Source organism: Oncorhynchus clarkii, chromosome 17 (genome assembly GCF_045791955.1).
Source record: "Oncorhynchus clarkii lewisi isolate Uvic-CL-2024 chromosome 17, UVic_Ocla_1.0, whole genome shotgun sequence".
Taxonomy (NCBI): domain Eukaryota; kingdom Metazoa; phylum Chordata; class Actinopteri; order Salmoniformes; family Salmonidae; genus Oncorhynchus; species Oncorhynchus clarkii.
Window position 1 is genome coordinate 51363226 of NC_092163.1, and position 16839 is coordinate 51380064.

General features: G+C 42.3%; 1 protein-coding gene across 1 annotated transcript in view; it reads left to right on the forward strand.

The window, feature by feature from the left end:
- LOC139369449 (collagen alpha-1(VII) chain-like) overlaps positions 1 to 14930 on the forward strand; it is a 102365-nt gene extending 87435 nt beyond the window's left edge. Inside the window, exons 94-123 of the mRNA XM_071108713.1 lie at positions 5 to 40; positions 134 to 169; positions 256 to 315; positions 499 to 624; positions 730 to 801; positions 1220 to 1255; positions 1344 to 1403; positions 1527 to 1571; positions 4088 to 4123; positions 4263 to 4298; positions 4493 to 4549; positions 4773 to 4844; positions 4965 to 5036; positions 5318 to 5353; positions 5569 to 5649; positions 7036 to 7089; positions 7350 to 7403; positions 7565 to 7627; positions 7729 to 7791; positions 8835 to 8951; positions 9036 to 9113; positions 9530 to 9583; positions 9779 to 9827; positions 9890 to 9923; positions 10078 to 10086; positions 10462 to 10691; positions 11128 to 11259; positions 11657 to 11719; positions 13577 to 13759; positions 14246 to 14930. Of these exons, the coding sequence (XP_070964814.1) occupies positions 5 to 40; positions 134 to 169; positions 256 to 315; positions 499 to 624; positions 730 to 801; positions 1220 to 1255; positions 1344 to 1403; positions 1527 to 1571; positions 4088 to 4123; positions 4263 to 4298; positions 4493 to 4549; positions 4773 to 4844; positions 4965 to 5036; positions 5318 to 5353; positions 5569 to 5649; positions 7036 to 7089; positions 7350 to 7403; positions 7565 to 7627; positions 7729 to 7791; positions 8835 to 8951; positions 9036 to 9113; positions 9530 to 9583; positions 9779 to 9827; positions 9890 to 9923; positions 10078 to 10086; positions 10462 to 10691; positions 11128 to 11259; positions 11657 to 11719; positions 13577 to 13759; positions 14246 to 14274 (2073 nt within the window). The 3' untranslated portion in view covers positions 14275 to 14930. The remainder of the gene's footprint in view (positions 1 to 4; positions 41 to 133; positions 170 to 255; positions 316 to 498; positions 625 to 729; positions 802 to 1219; positions 1256 to 1343; positions 1404 to 1526; positions 1572 to 4087; positions 4124 to 4262; positions 4299 to 4492; positions 4550 to 4772; positions 4845 to 4964; positions 5037 to 5317; positions 5354 to 5568; positions 5650 to 7035; positions 7090 to 7349; positions 7404 to 7564; positions 7628 to 7728; positions 7792 to 8834; positions 8952 to 9035; positions 9114 to 9529; positions 9584 to 9778; positions 9828 to 9889; positions 9924 to 10077; positions 10087 to 10461; positions 10692 to 11127; positions 11260 to 11656; positions 11720 to 13576; positions 13760 to 14245) is intronic.
- The last annotated feature ends 1909 nt before the right edge of the window (positions 14931 to 16839 follow it).

Here is a 16839-nt window from a genome sequence, read left to right on the forward strand (position 1 = left end):
ATAGGGAGCTGCTGGTGAAAATGGGGAGCCTGGAGAAGATGTGAGTCACCTTTTGACATTTTGTAACATAAAATATTTCACATATCTAACAGATGTCCCTCTTAATAACTTCTCCATCCACTTTCTCTCTCAGGGGGGCAGAGGACCAGCAGGGCCTAAAGGAGACAGGGTAATACACATCACCAGATGATTCCCTGTGTCTGTGTTTCCCTGGCTGCTAACCATGTGACAGTACTGACCGGAAATGTGTTGCAGGGAGAGAGAGGCATCGGACTGGCAGGGCCTCCTGGTCAGCTGGGACCTCAAGGGTTAAATGTTAGTATCATGAACTTGACAATACATCTAAATGTTCTCATAAATATGTAAATCACATAAATGATGTAGCTATGTTCATATTAACATATGCAGACTTCTCAATCTCATCTTCCCTGAGCTAAACATCTCCATAACTACACCATTGCCACAGTGAATGTGAACCCCTGTATGTTTGTGTTTTAGGGGGACACAGGTCTCCCGGGCCCAGCAGGCCCTCCAGGAGCCCAGGGCGTAGCAGGGACCCCTGGTCTGGCCGGCCTGAGAGGAGAGAACGGAACTCCAGGACCCCCAGGACCTCTAGGACCCAGGGTGAGAGGGCCTATATCGCCACTATACTATAGTTATTACATGGGTGACTGGTGTGGTCTTTTTAGCCCTGCCCTGTGTGGAATGTTTATGATGTCTCATCTCCAGGGTATCCAAGGCTTTACTGGTCAGACAGGGACTCCTGGAGCTCCTGGGCCACCCGGACCCCCTGGCTTAGCTGTGAGTGGACTTTGGATTGCATCATGATGACTTAATTGAGTGTGTGTGGGAGAGAGAGAGAGCGAGAGAGAGGGAGAGAGAGAACCCACTAGGCAGAAACTGGTTAAATCTTCATTGTTTCCACGTCATTTCCACCAAAGAAATCAATGCGTTGACTTTGAAACAATGTGGGAATTGGATTTGCAAAAAGTCATTAATTAATGTAACAGCATTTCATATTTTTTTCACCCAGCTTTTAAACTAAATCCAATGACATAGTGAAATGTTTTGTTGAATTCACGTTAGTTGACAACTCAACCAAATGTAAATCAAAGCTAGACATTGAACTGACGTCTTTGCCCAGTGGGAAAGACTATGTGTGTTTGTGTTTTTGTGATGTTAGTGTTCATGATCAGTATATCGTTTTTTTCCTTACCAGGGTTCACCAGGCACTGCTGGAGGCAAAGGGGATAAGGTGAGTTAACAACGAGATAAACATGTCTTCTATACTGTATAATATATTATCAAATATGATGTTGATGCTCATAAATCCCCCTCTTTAGGGAGCGATTGGAGCGGGAGTACCTGGATTGAGAGGCGAGAGAGGAGACCCAGGACCCAGGGTAAAATCACATCACCATTTGAGTTTTAATTTCAATTGTATCTAATTTTGACAGTTACATGTTGTATTGAAGATTTGTGTGTGTGTTGGGGGATTTACAGATCTATATGTCTTATGTTTGCAGGGGGAGGAGGGTCGAGGTGGTCAGAACGGGGAGAGAGGACTAGTGGTAAATCTCTTACCTACTGTTAACATCACTGTCTTTTTACTGGGAAAGTAATTCTGCTATGAAAGTTGATCAGCTTGTAAACTCACTTTTGAGAAATTGGCCTTTGAATGTGTTGGTATCTAGTGAAGAGCTATTCTTTGTCTACACACATTCAGCATCTTAAGCTTTAGCCCCACCCATCTTGTTTCGCCCTCAGAGCGATCAGAGCACTTGGTGCTCTAGCCGATGATTTGTTTACCTATGGATAACATGAAAACAGCCTAACCAGATCTGCTGGCAACAATTTCATTACGCTTCTTTGCAGACGTTTACTGACACCGGCCATATTCAATGTGTGATGTACACTTTAGCTTAAGACATGTAGCTAGCTAGGTAAACAATGAACCTAGCTAGGGAAACAATGTGTAAATGAATACAATGAATATCCTGAGAGCTAACCAACCAGGTTCAATGTCACTAGCTAACATTAGGCTTTAACTAGCAAAGCAAACAGCTCTGGGATATGAATAATAACGTCAGCTAGGGAGCCAACCAGCTAATGTTAGCTAGCTAACAGTACACTTTAGCTTGAAATTAAACCACTTTCTGTCAAAATTTGAAATGTGTAATATATGAAAATGTAGCTAGCTAACTCTAGATTATTTTACCTGTATACATAATGATGCATGATGGATGCGTCTCCCTGTCATGGATGCCATGCCACATTTGCTCTTAGTTTGAATATGTTTTCTCCATCTCTTTAGCTATCATACTCTAATTCCACTTATTTCAAAACCTGATCCTCCAGAGAGTGGAAAGCAACACTTAGCTATGCAGCTCCACTACACGATACATTTTTTTTTTAAAAGCTGTGTTTGACAGGATCACCAACACAGACTGGCCGGCTCAAATAGACAGAAGCCTTGTATATGGCAGACCAATCCGAACTCCCCTCTCGGTATGTCCAGCCCGCTCATTTTCTCAGCCAATTATGGCTAGTGGGAAGGTTTGCTCACTTTTTCTGTGGCTTAACCAACAAGGCTCGTAATTGAACCATTTTATTCATATTTACAGATGGTATACAAGTTTGTTATTAAGGCACAGGAGCGTTCACATGTTCGAGAAGGCATTTCTGGCAAAAAACGCAATATTTTTACTTTCAAACGGCTCTCCTGTGAAGTCGTGACTTACGACATACGCCTAGTCTCCTGAATCGGGTCACAAATGGCAATTAATCCTGACCAATTTTGATTCTACCGCCTACATGGTGTTTATTTGTTTGTGTTTGTTTATTATTAGAGGTCATTGGCCCATTCCTCGATATTGATCCGACTTAATAGAGAGAGTGAAAATGAGAGAAAGGATGTGCGAAGGCTGAAGTGGACGTAGATAGAGCTCAAAATAACTGTAAAAACGATGTGGCTTAAGCAGTGCACAAATAACTCAAACGAAAGGAAAACTAATGAAAGCAAAAGACGTCAACATCATCGTCAGCATCATGCGTATACAGTTCAATCGTTTCACTCTCCATCCCTTGTATATCTTGATTGTAGGAATCAATGCAATCCATTATTGTCATGCCCATTACCGCTCCAAACATAGAACATAGGTATATCCTGTTTTTCTGAACATATCACTAGTAATGCAGTTCATCTGTCCTTACGATATGTTTTATCCTCCACTTTCATTTAATGATATTGACCTTGTACTACATAGCTCTTTTAAAAGCTGCCAGCCAGGCTCTGACCCTCTTCACTTCCGGTACATTAGTCCTACTGAGAGTAAGGCTTTTGTTCTAGGCTGAGACAACTAAACCTGGTCCTTTGTAGATCAGTTGGTAGAGCATGGTGCTAACGCCAGCGTAGAGGGTTCGATTCCCGGGACCACCCATACAACATTTTTTATACATTTATGATTGTAAGTCACTTTGTATAAAAGCATCTGCTAAAAGGCAGATGCTGAGTATGTTCTAGCTCTCATCTAGAACATACTCAGCCTCTCTCACATTAGTTGCCTGGTAACCTCTAGAAAGGGGTACAGTCCTTCCTCATACAGGAGAGTGCTAGTCAGTGTGGATATAGAGAGCTGTTTATTGCAGTTCTGGATGATTAAAACCATAATGGTAATGATTGCTGGTGAGGATGTGCATGTTGGAGTACAAATGTTGGGATTTCTGTGTGTGTTCTGTACTTTATAAATGTATTCCTCTGTGTGTGTGTGGTGTGTGTGTTCTGTACTTGATAAAGTTATTCCTCTGTGTGTGTGTGGTGTGTGTGTTCTGTACTTGATAAATGTATTCTTCTGTGTGTGTGGTGTGTGTGTTCTGTACTTGATAAATGTATTCCTCTGTGTGTATGTGGTGTGTGTGTTCTGTACTTGATAAAGTTATTCCTCTGTGTGTGTGTGGTGTGTGTGTTCTGTACTTGATAAATGTATTCCTCTGTGTGTGTGGTGTGTGTGTTCTGTACTTGATAAATGTATTCCTCTGTGTGTGTGTGTGTGTGTTGCGCTCGCGTGTGTCTGTGTGTGTTCACCAGGGCTCTCCAGGTGGCAAAGGAGGCAGGGGAGATAAGGTGAATATTATTATTAGATTATTGTATTTTGCATCATGCTCTCTCTCTATCTCTCTGTCCACTGAGCATTCTGCTCATGTAAAATAGTGAATCAAATTGACATGCCTGACTAGTGAGTCCTACTCTCAATATATTTCAGGGTGAATTGGGGCTGCAAGGTGGCAAAGGAGAAAAGGTATGAATTTTAATGTGTGATGAGTAATATTGTTTGTGTGCGCGTGCGTGGTAGAATAATGTGGAGAAGCGCAGAAAAAGAGCTAAGGAGAGACAATGAGAAAAAAAACATTAAATTAAATCAAAAAGCTGTGAAAATAATTACAAAAAACGACATATACTGCTCTGCCTAACAGTGATGTTGTCCCCTTTCAGGGTGATACACTCCTGGTGGGAGGACCTCCAGGAGAGAAAGGAAATAAAGGAGAGACGGTGAATGACCCTCGATATACCCCACAACACTTATTATTGACTAATCTAATAAACAATTGATCACAAAAATACCGCAGATCACCAAGTATTGACTATGACACTACTAATCTCTCTGTGCGTCTGTGTGTGTGTCTGCGTCTGTGTATGTGTGTGTGTGTCTGTGCGTCTGTGTGTGTGCGTGTGCAGAATGGTCATTTACAACTGTTGTTCTCTTCTTTATCAGGGTGACCGAGGGCCCAAAGGGGTGCAGGGGGAGAAAGGCTTGAAAGGCAATGACGGCCCAGCTGGGGAGCAGGTGAGGTTGGCCTTGACAATGACACCATTGGAGTTTTCAAGAGCATAAACAGATCTGGGAGCAGGCTATTAATAACAGGTGTATAACTGTGTGTGTGCGTGCATATGTGTGTCTCCACAGGGTCTGAGGGGTGAGCCAGGAGACAGGGGCTCTACAGGGTTCCAGGGAGCCAGAGGTCCAGGAGGACAGAAGGTGACTTCATGACCTGATCTGTGTCAATGCTTTCATCAAAACTGCTGTGTCATCTATGTCAGAACCAATAGCATCAATAGTCAATCAATATTCATCAATGTCATAAAGTCCTCTGTGTATTATGGATTACTTTGCACACAGTTTTCCCACCCATCGTATGGGAATATATCATCACACAACAGTGTACCCTGTGAAAATGAGCAGTGTATTTCTCAGACTGGATACTGTAGGTGACCCATTAAAAATGCAGTGCTTTAATGGGTTTGTCTTTGTGTCTGAAGGGAGAGGCGGGACAGCCTGGTGTACCTGGAGAATCAGTGAGTCTCCCATTTCACCTTCAGTTATGAAAATAATGTGTATTTTTTCCTGACCACATGAACTGAAAAACTCTATTATAGCCTATAACTAGGATCCAAAGTTCTTCCTGGTCTGGTCACATGGTCAGGAAAAACTCCTGGCCCAATGACTAACTCCCCATTTACTCTCCTGTTGGTGGATTAAAGCCTCTGGTTGATTGTGTGTGTTCTTCCAGGGTACACCAGGAAAGGATGGAATGCCAGGCTTTAGAGGGGATAAGGGAGACGTGGGAATAACTGGAATGCGTGGAATTAAGGTTTGTACGCACGTGTGTTTGTGTGTGTGTGTGCAGCACAATGTATCTGTGTGTGTCTGTGTCTTGGTGCTTGTGTTGGTGCGTGTGTGCATGCGTGTGTTTGTGTGTGTGTACAGCCTGTCATCATATTTCAACTGTCTTTGAGTGCATCCCCACTTGAAGAAGTTTAGTACCAACCTTGAGATGTCCTCTAAGCGACTGCCAGCCTCACAGATGATGCCACCGGGCCATAACGCTTCAATGGTTCCAAATTGACGTCACGTTGTAGAGGATTAGTTGAAATTCAGCTGTAAATTGATTTTCATCCTCATATATTCTATAAATACCTTAAATGACTGTTGGAAATATAATTTGTGTGTTTCTGTGGCATTCTGACAGACTTATTGCAGAACCCTCTAACCTTCCTACTGTGTGAATCACTGTCCTAAAGGCAAAGTGTGTCTGAGGAAAACTTTGAGATGTGTTCTGTGTTTTCTTCACATGACCTTGCCACACTAACGGCAATATAATCACAGCATGATAATCTAGGTTTAGAAATGACTAATCCAGACAGCCAGCCAGCCCACTCAGTCTCACCATGCTATCAAACCCCCTCAATTTCCTCTCTTCTGTCACTTGCTATTATTCTCCACAAATCACCCAGTTACTCATCCTTTAATCCATCCTGGATTCAGCGATCACAATTTTTTTTGCAAAATCAACAATATCCTGCATATTATGCGAAGGCTTGCGAATTTGACCAGACATTGCACTATTTGTGCATAAAGGAGTCAAATCATTGCAATATTTTAGCAAAAAAATGACCCATCACCACAGTGCAAAAACAGGGCTTGTGTTTTCAACCAATCACACACATTTACTGCATGATATGGCTCAATCAAGCCACACTTCAACAAACTATTTCCCTCGTCAGCTCATTTTTGCAATACATTTGTGAAAATCATAACATTGTTATATTTTTTTCCTGCAAACATTGTCAAGTATTTTTTCCTGCAAATATCACAAAAAAATTCTGTGAAATCCTGGATGGACTGCTTTAAGTCTTTTAAGACTGAAACAGTGGTCTGTTCATGATCAAACATGGTCCAACTCAGTTCTGCTGGTCACTGTGACAAGCCCATGTTGACCCCCACCCAACACAGACCGGTTCTGACCAGCTGGTTGTTATTGGCAACCATCTGATTGAAAGTTGTTATTGATGAGTCACTTGGTGAATGAGGGGTTGTGTGCATTAGGCTGGGTTTTCTTGGCAGCTGAAAAGATTGTAAAATCTATCTATAAGTTTTCTTTCATTCTGAATTGGCAGTTTGGAGCAGTTTGTGCCACTTTGACTGACAGGGTCCCTCATCTTGCTCTCTGACTAACTAACTAACTGATTGTTTCCAGGGCGACCGAGGATCAAAGGGGGCTTGTGGATCAGACGGACCGAAAGGAGAAAAGGTACAGTGGGAGAGAAAGAGGAGGGATGAGGAGGTTAGAGGGGAAGAAATGTGTGACAGGACGTTAAATTGAATCAACTTTATTTATCCAGAGGAGCCATTATTGTAGTTGCATAGTACATTTTATAATGAAAGTCTTTCATAACCACTGTAACTATGACCTCTCTCACTTTAGTTGTTAATGAGGACATTTTATAAGATTAACAGTAGGGGATGCACCATGCTGTGTCTTTCTAATGACCTGGCTCTGTGTGTGTTCAGGGAGATTCGGGGATCCATGGGAGGTCAGGGTTGCCTGGAAGGAAAGGTGAACAGGTAAGAATTATCCCATGAAGTACACTATAACATAATGTTTAAAGATGCTCTGAACAGTACACCATTGAGTCTGATATATGGAATTTGGTATTACAACTGTATTTTCAGCCTTATCATCAAAGGATAGACATGTTACCAGGTGTTGTACCTGTGTGTTTCAGGGAGACTTGGGGCCTCCAGGGGCCATTGGAACTCCTGGCAAGGAGGGACTGATCGGCCCCAAGGTATTTGTCTTTGTATGGTGTCTGTGTGTGCGTGTGTACTTAATTGTGTGTATCAAGAGAACTGTGTGTTGATGTGTTACTTAATCTCTGTGTGTTTGTAGGGTGACCGAGGCATTGATGGAGTACTAGGACCCAAAGGAACGCAGGGAGAGAAGGGCGAAAGGGTGAGTCTTTAACCACAATTGAATCCACTCATGAAGTGCAGATCGGCACAAATACTCTGAATGTGACCACAGCCAAACCGCAAGCTGACCACTGACTGTAGATGTAGGGGAGAGTTGGGTAAGTTGAGCCAATGGGGTAAGTTGAGCCACCCTTGTTTCTAGGAAACCATACACAAAATGATTCATTTGACCAAATATTTAGGAAGAGGTCATAATTTCATGGGGTCTGTGAAGGAATAAACCACATGGAAAAAGTGGTAAACAGATTTGACCAAGTCAAATTAATGAATGGTGCTTGCATCTAAACCAAAGTAAATATTTTAAGATTGTTCAATACATCAGTTAGGGTCTCTATAAGCTTCTATATGAGGTTCTAAACCTAGCATGAAAGTGTATATTTGTGGCTGTGTGGGCGAATATCGTAAAAATGTTTGCCTTGGGGTAAGTTGAGTCAATGGCAAGTTATGCAAATTGAAGCATTTTCTTCATAGGTGTAATGCAAGGCATTATCACTGGGATATGAGGTAACAACAGGGCCTGGCCTATGTTAAAAAAAAATGTTAAAGTACAAAGTGTTTCTTAGGTGTTAATTAAGCCTGTATTAAAAGATGCTTAAAATGATTAAATGACAAAAAAGTGATTGTGATTGTTTTCAATTGTGTTTGGGAAATAAAGACAGACATGGTTTTAAAAAGGTAGTGGTCATATTTAATTTAGTACAGAAATTTGTGGGCTGCTTAACTGTTCCGCGGATCAACTAAAACCTTACTCGAGATAAGTTGTGCCAAGTGCTAGCAATGTTTTCAAAACTGTAATGTTTACATTAATTCTGATTATTTCCAGGGATACACAACATCTTGAAATATATGTGGATATCTTTGTTAGAAAGAATACTATATTATCCTTGACGGAGTGATGCTGAATATAAAAACTAGTCTCAACTTACCCCACTCTCCCCTGCTGTATATAAAGTCTGATGAAAACAACTGGTTGTAAATGGTATCTGACTGTGGCTCCCTTCCTCTCCCTCTTCCTCTCTACAGGGCCCCTCGGGTATCCCTGGCCCTCCAGGCCCCACAGGAGTGGACGGGGCCTCTGGACTGACAGGGCCTCAGGGGCCCGCTGGAGCTAAGGGCCCAGAAGGGCTCCAAGGACAGAAGGTACTCACTTGCTTTGTTTGTTGATGCCACCTAGTTATGATGTTGTAAATTTAACATGGTCAATGTGATTGTTGTTGTTTTCAGGGGGAGAGGGGGCCTATTGGTCCTGCCAAGATTGGTCCACGTGGTATCCCAGGTATACCAGGAGAAAGAGGCGGGCAGGTGAGTGTCACCACTTTACTGTGTGGTATTTCTGCTCATAGAGTATCAGACTGCAACTGTCCCCCAATAACTCCCTCAAACTGGCCACAGTACAGACACAGCTCTGACACTGGGGGCCTATCACTAAACATTATGCACTATATGGAACATTTGGGGACTTCAACATAAAATGTAGAAAAGGGTCAAATACAAGTTTTTGTGAAAAGGTTTTGTAAAGAAATTATAAATTTAACCCCTGAAGAAAACAGCTGTTGTTCCTTTCCAGTGCTTATTTCTGGTCGTTTGAGCCAGATAGGTACCCAGTGTGTAGTACATCTGACCTTGGGGTTGTATAGCTATTAGTTTGCCCAACTGCTCTGAGAACAGTGTCTTTATGTCAGTTGTGTGCTGTGTTCTAATACATGTCTCTGCTGCAGGGGGAGTTGGGTCTAGATGGAGCCAAGGGAGACAGAGGAGAGCCAGGCTTGACGGTCAGTGCTTCACCTTGGCCTCAGGGCGCAAATCTGCAGGTTCTACCACCAACCTGCCCACACACACATGCACACGCACACACAACCACACACACACATGCACAACACACACACACACACACACATTATAATGTAGTCATGTCTCTCTGCCTGTCCTTTACTCTCCTCCTCTTCCCCTCTGGCTCTCTGTGGCAGGAGGATGAGATTCGTGCATACGTCCGCACAGAGATGAGCCAACACTGTGGTAAGTCTTAAAGTCACCTGCCAAAAACACAATGTCCCAATCTAACATGCTGGTGTTCTCAGTTGAACTTCAGTTCATCATCATCATCATCATCAAGTGAAACAAGTAATGGTGCTAACACACATCTATTGAACGTAATGCGCCACAGAGTGTTATGCAGATCCTCTGTCCATCTAGAACCTCTCAGTGCTGTTGACTGAAAGAGAGAGTAACATTCTATTTTCTCTTCCCTTCTCTCTTTGTCTTTCAGCTTGTGGAGGTGAGTGGGCTCAGTCTGACACGTGGACTAGGTGGTTTAAGTGCAGTAGCAGTAGTTCGCTTTGACATGAACTATTCAATTAGATTAGCTTTATTATTAGTTGTATGTACTCAGTGTGTTTTTGGTTCTGACGTGTTCGTACTATATGTAGTCTTGGTTCTGTTGTCATGTGGTGTGGTCCATGTAGGTGTTCTACTCAGTGCTTGAAGTGGGCCAGTACAGAACTGACCTGTACAGAATATTGGCTCTAAAATATGATGAGTATCGGCAACTAAATATAAATAGTACCGGCACCCAAAATGAGTACCGGTACCTACTTCAGCCCACTTCAAGCACTGGCTGTAGTGTATGTTCTCATGTGTGTGTATATGTTAGTGTGTGGCTGCCTGTGGGTTTCGGTGGTGTCTGGTTGTTATGTTTGTGTTTTACTGACCAACCTGGATGTCCTGTTGTTTTTATGTTCCTGGACCCTCTTCCTCCCCCCCCCCTGTCCCCTGTTCCGGCCCGGCTCTCAGGTATTGTTGTGACAGAAACCCTGCCCAGCTCCAGGGTACGTCCTGCTCCAGAGCAACAGCTGGCCCGGAAGGGCAAGCAGGGCAAGGACGGTGAGTGTGTCCATCCATCCGTCCAACTGTCCTTCTATCACTCCTCTTGTCTGTCTGCCTGTTTGTTTGTATGTCTGTCTGTGTCTGTTGGTCTGTCCGTCTGTCTCTGTCTGTATCTGTTGGTCTGTCTTAACAAACAGCCCAGGGGGATGCTGTGAACACTGTTTTCTCATCAATAGTCTCTGAACATTAGGAATAATATGTCTGTCTATGACAGTTTTGCACACTTTTTAACTCTGTGTTTTGTCTGATTTTTAAAGTTAGGGGGTTTGTAAGTGAGGGTATTCCAGCTGAATAAAGGCCATCGCCGTTCCTTGGTGGACTGAGCCCTTGGTGAAAGTCCAGCGTTGTGCTGTAGGAGTTGCGGTGGTCAATGAGGGGTCGGGGGTTAGGTTTGTGACCGTTGTGGCGGCCCCTGCCCTGTGATATGTTGTAGGGCGTGAGCTGCGTGTAGTGGTGAACACCAACGACCCCGACTACGAACACTTCTACTCTATAGAGAGTTACGACGAACCCATGGCCATGGAGCAGAGCATCCACCTGACTCCCACTGCCAATCAGAGCCATGGTACGTCACACACGCACACCCTTAACCTTGGATCCAACCTCACACACTGAGGTCAGTCTAACACACAAACTCAACCTTGTATCCATCTCACATACCCAGCCCAACCCTCCACTTAACTAACCTTCAAGTACTAAACCCAGTCCCACACTAAGACCAACCCTGTTTCCCCTTCACACTCTTGCCGTCAACATGCAGGTTCCTGGGTGTCTGCAAATCTCTAATTCCAACAATGGGGGATTTACATGAATTGTTCAATTATGTGCATGTTTCTCAAGTTAGGATTGTATTTGTTTGTGTTAATGTGTCTGAAGTGTTTCTGTTTTGTGTTGTTAGGGTGCTTATTACAGTATGTCTGTTGATAAATGTTGATGTTGGTTGTATGATTACGTGTCGGCAGGTGAGAGAGTCACTGTTGACCCTCTGAAAACAAAGAGGCCCAGGAGAGAGGTCAAAGGGGAAGGTAAACCCGCCCACTTCCTCCTCTCCACTACTGGGGTGTTTCAAGGGCTTACTCCACCAGCCATCTTTGTATGTTATGGGCCTCTCCAGCATGATGGTTATTGATGTTCTGAAGAACACGCAAACACACACATACACACTCGCAGAAAAAATATCCCAAATAACCAATTGAGATTTCTTTTTTTTCTTTGATTGCTGTCGATAACAAATCAAAACACCAAAGAGAGAGCAGTTTATTTTGTGTGGGCTGCGTCTCAATCCACTGCATCCACCAATGTCGGCCTTCTGCGTCTGCGGTAGAAGGTGACCGAGCTACAGCGATGTTTGTCAGACCAGGAGGCATCCAGCAAATCTTCTCAGAAAAACGACTGAAGTGTCTGAGTGGTTTGGCATCAAAACTAATGTGAACACTCTCATGAACATGTACATTGTTTTGCGCTATAACACCCATAAGACTTGTGTGACGGTAGCCCGGTACAAGTTCAAATATTTTATGGAAGTACAGTATATATGGAAGTACAGTATATATGGAAGTAGTTTAGTGCCAAAAAAAGGTGTTAAATATGGGTAAAAATATATATATTAGTCTTTCTTATAGCTCTCAGATATAGGACAGACACACAAACTTAATATTTTTACTATCTGTTTACCCTATTCATCTATTCATCTATGGCAAAGATACTTATATGTTTCCCTTTTCATCTGTGTTTGGTGTTAGCTTGTTACTGGCTAGCTAGGTCTCCAGCCACCATGGAACAAAAGGGGGGAGGGTCATTCAAAACTCTGACGCAGTTGTCATGTCAACACATCCGTCAGTTCCGCTGTGAACTGCATCACAAGAGACATGCCAAGCGGAAAATGTATAAAAAGAAATTACATCATTGATGCAATTTGAATGTTGTTTGAGTTGCTTTGTGTGTCACCAAATTTGCTTGAGATGATTTGACATCCAATTTGCGTGACATAAGCGTTTCAAAGAACTGTCAGTCAAGATGAGCTCATGAATCTAAGCACACCGCCCACTGAGCCTGTCTTTTCAAACTTCCAGGTAGTTAGCCATGAGCGAAAAAGTACTTATCAGAATGACTGTTCAGGACTTCTAAACCTATGACCTGACCCCCCCCCCCCTAGCCTCCTACTCATGCTTTTAGTCACTAAAACTGAAACTAAATAATATAAAAATTGAATACTATACAATCAACTATACAATCAAAACTAGCATATCAGGTCTGAAAACTAACTGAACCTAAACTAAATTTGAAATAAAAATATACAAATTAATATAAATAAAACCAAATATAAAAACGCAAAAATATAATAACCTTGTTATGTGGGAAACAAGCATTCCATTCAAGCTAAACATTGGATATATAGTGTTCTGCAACTAAATCTATTGCAATACACATTCAAAAAAAATGAATTCAAAATCTAAGGACAGAAGTATTTTACGAACACATAAAGGTACCCATAAGCATTCATTTCTGATGAAAAAACATACATGTGAAACATTTGTGGACATAGCATTTTGGAAAAAACTCTTAAATTGTATGATCACTTATTTCATGATAATGATGGAATGTTAAGCAACTGTACAGTAACATTAATACTAATATCACATTCATCTAACATTCACCTATAGCTTTCTATAGCTTTTGAAGCTTGATTTCTCTCTCGCTTGTCTCTCTCTCTCTCTCTCCCTCTTTCTCTCTCTCTCTCTCTCTTCCTCTCTCTGCCCCTCTCTCTGCTCTCTCTCTCTCTCTCTGCCTCTCTCTCTCTCTCTCTCTCTCCCTGCCTCTCTCTCTCTCTCTCTCCCTCTCTCTCTCTCCATCTGCCTCATTGTGTGTGTGATGTATTCCAGCTCCAGTGGATCCTTGTGTGTTGCCCCTAGAGGAGGGCAACTGTGGGAGATTTACTCTGCGCTGGTACTTTAACAGCCAGGTCCAGGCCTGCCGACCCTTCATCTATAGCGGCTGTGAGGGCAATGCCAACCGGTTCCTCCAGCAGGAGACCTGTGAGGAGCGCTGCCTCGGGGAGGACACAGGTACACACACACACAAGCAAGCATACATAGTAACCTACTGTGCACACACACACACGTGCATACAATTAACTGGCAAAATAAAGGAAACACCAACGCAGTGTCTTAATAGGTTGTTGGGCCACCACGAATCTCTACAGAATCTCCCATAAGTGTTCAATTGGGTTGAGAGCTGGCGACACCCAGACACACACACACACACACACGCGCGTGCACACCCACAGATACACTCCCCTATGCTTAAACTGGCCATTTTTATACATGACCCTAAGCATGATGGGATGTTGATTGCTTAATTAACTCAAGGACCACACCTGTGTGGAAGTGCCTGCTTTCCATATACTTTGTATTCCTCATTTACTCAAGTGTTTCCTATATTTAGGCAGTTACCTGTACATTATGCTGAATACAGATACATTCATGCTGCACATACACACGTACACACAAGCAAATATATGTTAAAAAACGGCACATTTTCTTTTGTTGCAGGTGCTATTCCTTTGAAGAAGGGGCGATGATGAACGGCATGTCATGACCACCTCTCCACCCTAAAGAATGTCAACAAATGGTTGTTTCATATTTAAAACTATAAACATTGGCAAGGTTTTAAATATATATATATAAAGCTTTGATGGATCTTGTCTCATTGCCACAGGTCACATTGTTGATTTGCTTATTTATTTCAAGTACATTTATATTACATTAACTGCAGCCAAACGTTTTAATCCCTCTCAGAATTATATCTAGCGATTACAGCAGTACTGTATTACTGGAAGACAATGTTGTCCAAACATTGACGCAACCTTACCACAGAAATGCAGAATGCAGGATCTGCCTTTGGTGGATGTACAGCTCATGAGTTCCAAATCTGTCCACTAAAGAACAGAGCTGTTCTGTATGTATGAAGAGGCACGCACAATACGTTATACAGTATGTTATAATATTTTGCCAATGTGATGTACATATAAATGTATATTTGTATTACCTGGGAAAAAGTGTTTTGTGTGTCCTAATGATTCATGTTAAACTCTGCATGTTTTTACCTGACAGAGGTAAGGTGCTATTTTAAAATGTATATTTGTATTGCACTTTTCATTTGTTGTTTTCAAAGAAAAACTAAAGTTCGTCTTTTTTCATCAAGTTTAATGTTCAAATTGCAAAGGAACACACTCATGTTGGCTTGACTACATTAATCATTGTTTTATTAAATATATAAATTAACCAGAGAATTTGAAGAAGAGTATTTGTACAATGTTTTTTAATGAAAGAGACTTTTTGAAGTGGTAGTTTGTTTGGGCCCTGGGTCAGCACACTGGAAAATATGATAATGTACTGAGAAGACAAAATAGTTTTTCCTGGTCAGGTCACATGGTCAGGAAAGATTCCTGGCCTTAGTTTTAGCTATGTCATGTGCAGTTCCTGTACCTGAGTAAGGATGCATTATTGATGGCACCACCTTGAGCATAGAGAAGATGAGGATATTGATGATGACCATGTTGAGGCTGATGCTACGATCTGTTCACACTTCCCTCCTTCACACATATTTTCTGCGTGTTGTGCGTTGAATGTTCTAAGGATGTTCTGACAGTTGGGTGTGACTCATCCTCCCCTGTTTTTTTCTCTCTCTCTCTCTCTCCTCTGATTTCCCCAGGGGAGACACTTCAGCACAAGCCCTACACACACAGAGTTGGTCACAGATTTGCATAGTTTTTAAATAGATTTTATTACATGGTATTACAGGTTTAATCATGTCTATTACAGTTGTGTGTGGGGGGGGCTTAAGATCTGGATGTGTTTTAGCATTCATCACACTTCTCTGCACCCAGCCTGGCCCTCAATCTGCTCAGTTCCTCTGTCTATTACTGTTACTCAGGGTGGGTGTGTGTGTGTGCATTGTCTATGGTACACAGCAAATTCTCCAGTGTTGAATCAACACTAAGAGTGTTAAGTTTAACACTATTCCAGTGTCTATATGGGTTCACAAATGTCAGTGTACAATTATCGCTTTGCTTAGTGCTGATACTGTTCATCTTTCTCTAAGAAAGTAACACCTATAGTGTTACAGTAACTCATTTTTTGATGTTTTAACACTGTCTGGTGTAAAGCCTAATTTGCATATTTCCCAGGGTGCCTTGCCTTTTCAAGTGAATTGTAGCGTTACCACCCATTACTTTATTTGTTAGTGACAGCGACATGGTTGTTAAATTTGTTCCTTTTAAAGTCCTGTGGCCGTCAAAAAGTGAGTTCCTTAGTTGACAATACATTACATACTGTATATCAAGGCCTTACTTTGATGGACAAGTTTTACCCTAAACTCCTGGTTTACAGGTCACTCACATCAGGCACTGCAAGTACATCAGGCCGGCTCTGCAAATAACATTATGCTGGCTTGCAAAGTGATATGTCATTTTTATTTGAATCCAGCCAGAGTTAGGACTGATTGGATTAGTTTGGGAAAATCTATGTTCCCAAATCTATGTTCTAGCATAAGATTAATTAATCAATGTACATGCAAAAACATAGATATTTAAAACATTGCCCCCAAAAAATGCAGTAGGGCACGCTGGGAATTCTGATAATGATGTGTGTGGTTTTGATGGAAATGTTTTACTCTCATACTCAACACTGGTAATTAACACCAACACTGGGGTTCTTTTACTAGAAATGTTTCACTGAAAAATGAACACTAGGTAACACTTGCCAATTTGCTGTGTAGAGTAAATATTTTCCTCTCCTTATATCTGATCAACAGCATCTGTCATTGAATGATACAGATTTTAGCAGCCGGTGGTGCATACAGTTACATCTTCTCACCCTGCCTGATCAAGGGAGGAGAGGGGGTTACCCTTCCCATGAGCATCTGCCTAGGGGGCTTCTTTCCTGCTTTCCTCTGTGGTACCAACTTAGAGAGGAGAGGGGGGCTGTGGTACCTCTGAGAAATGAGAGGGTGGCTGTGGTATCTCTGATAGAGGAGAGGGTGGCTGGGGGCTGTGGTACCTTTGATGCGAGGGGGGCTGGTAGGCTGTGTTACCTCTGAGGAGAGGGGGGATGTGGTACTTCTGATGATAGAGGGGCTGGGGGGA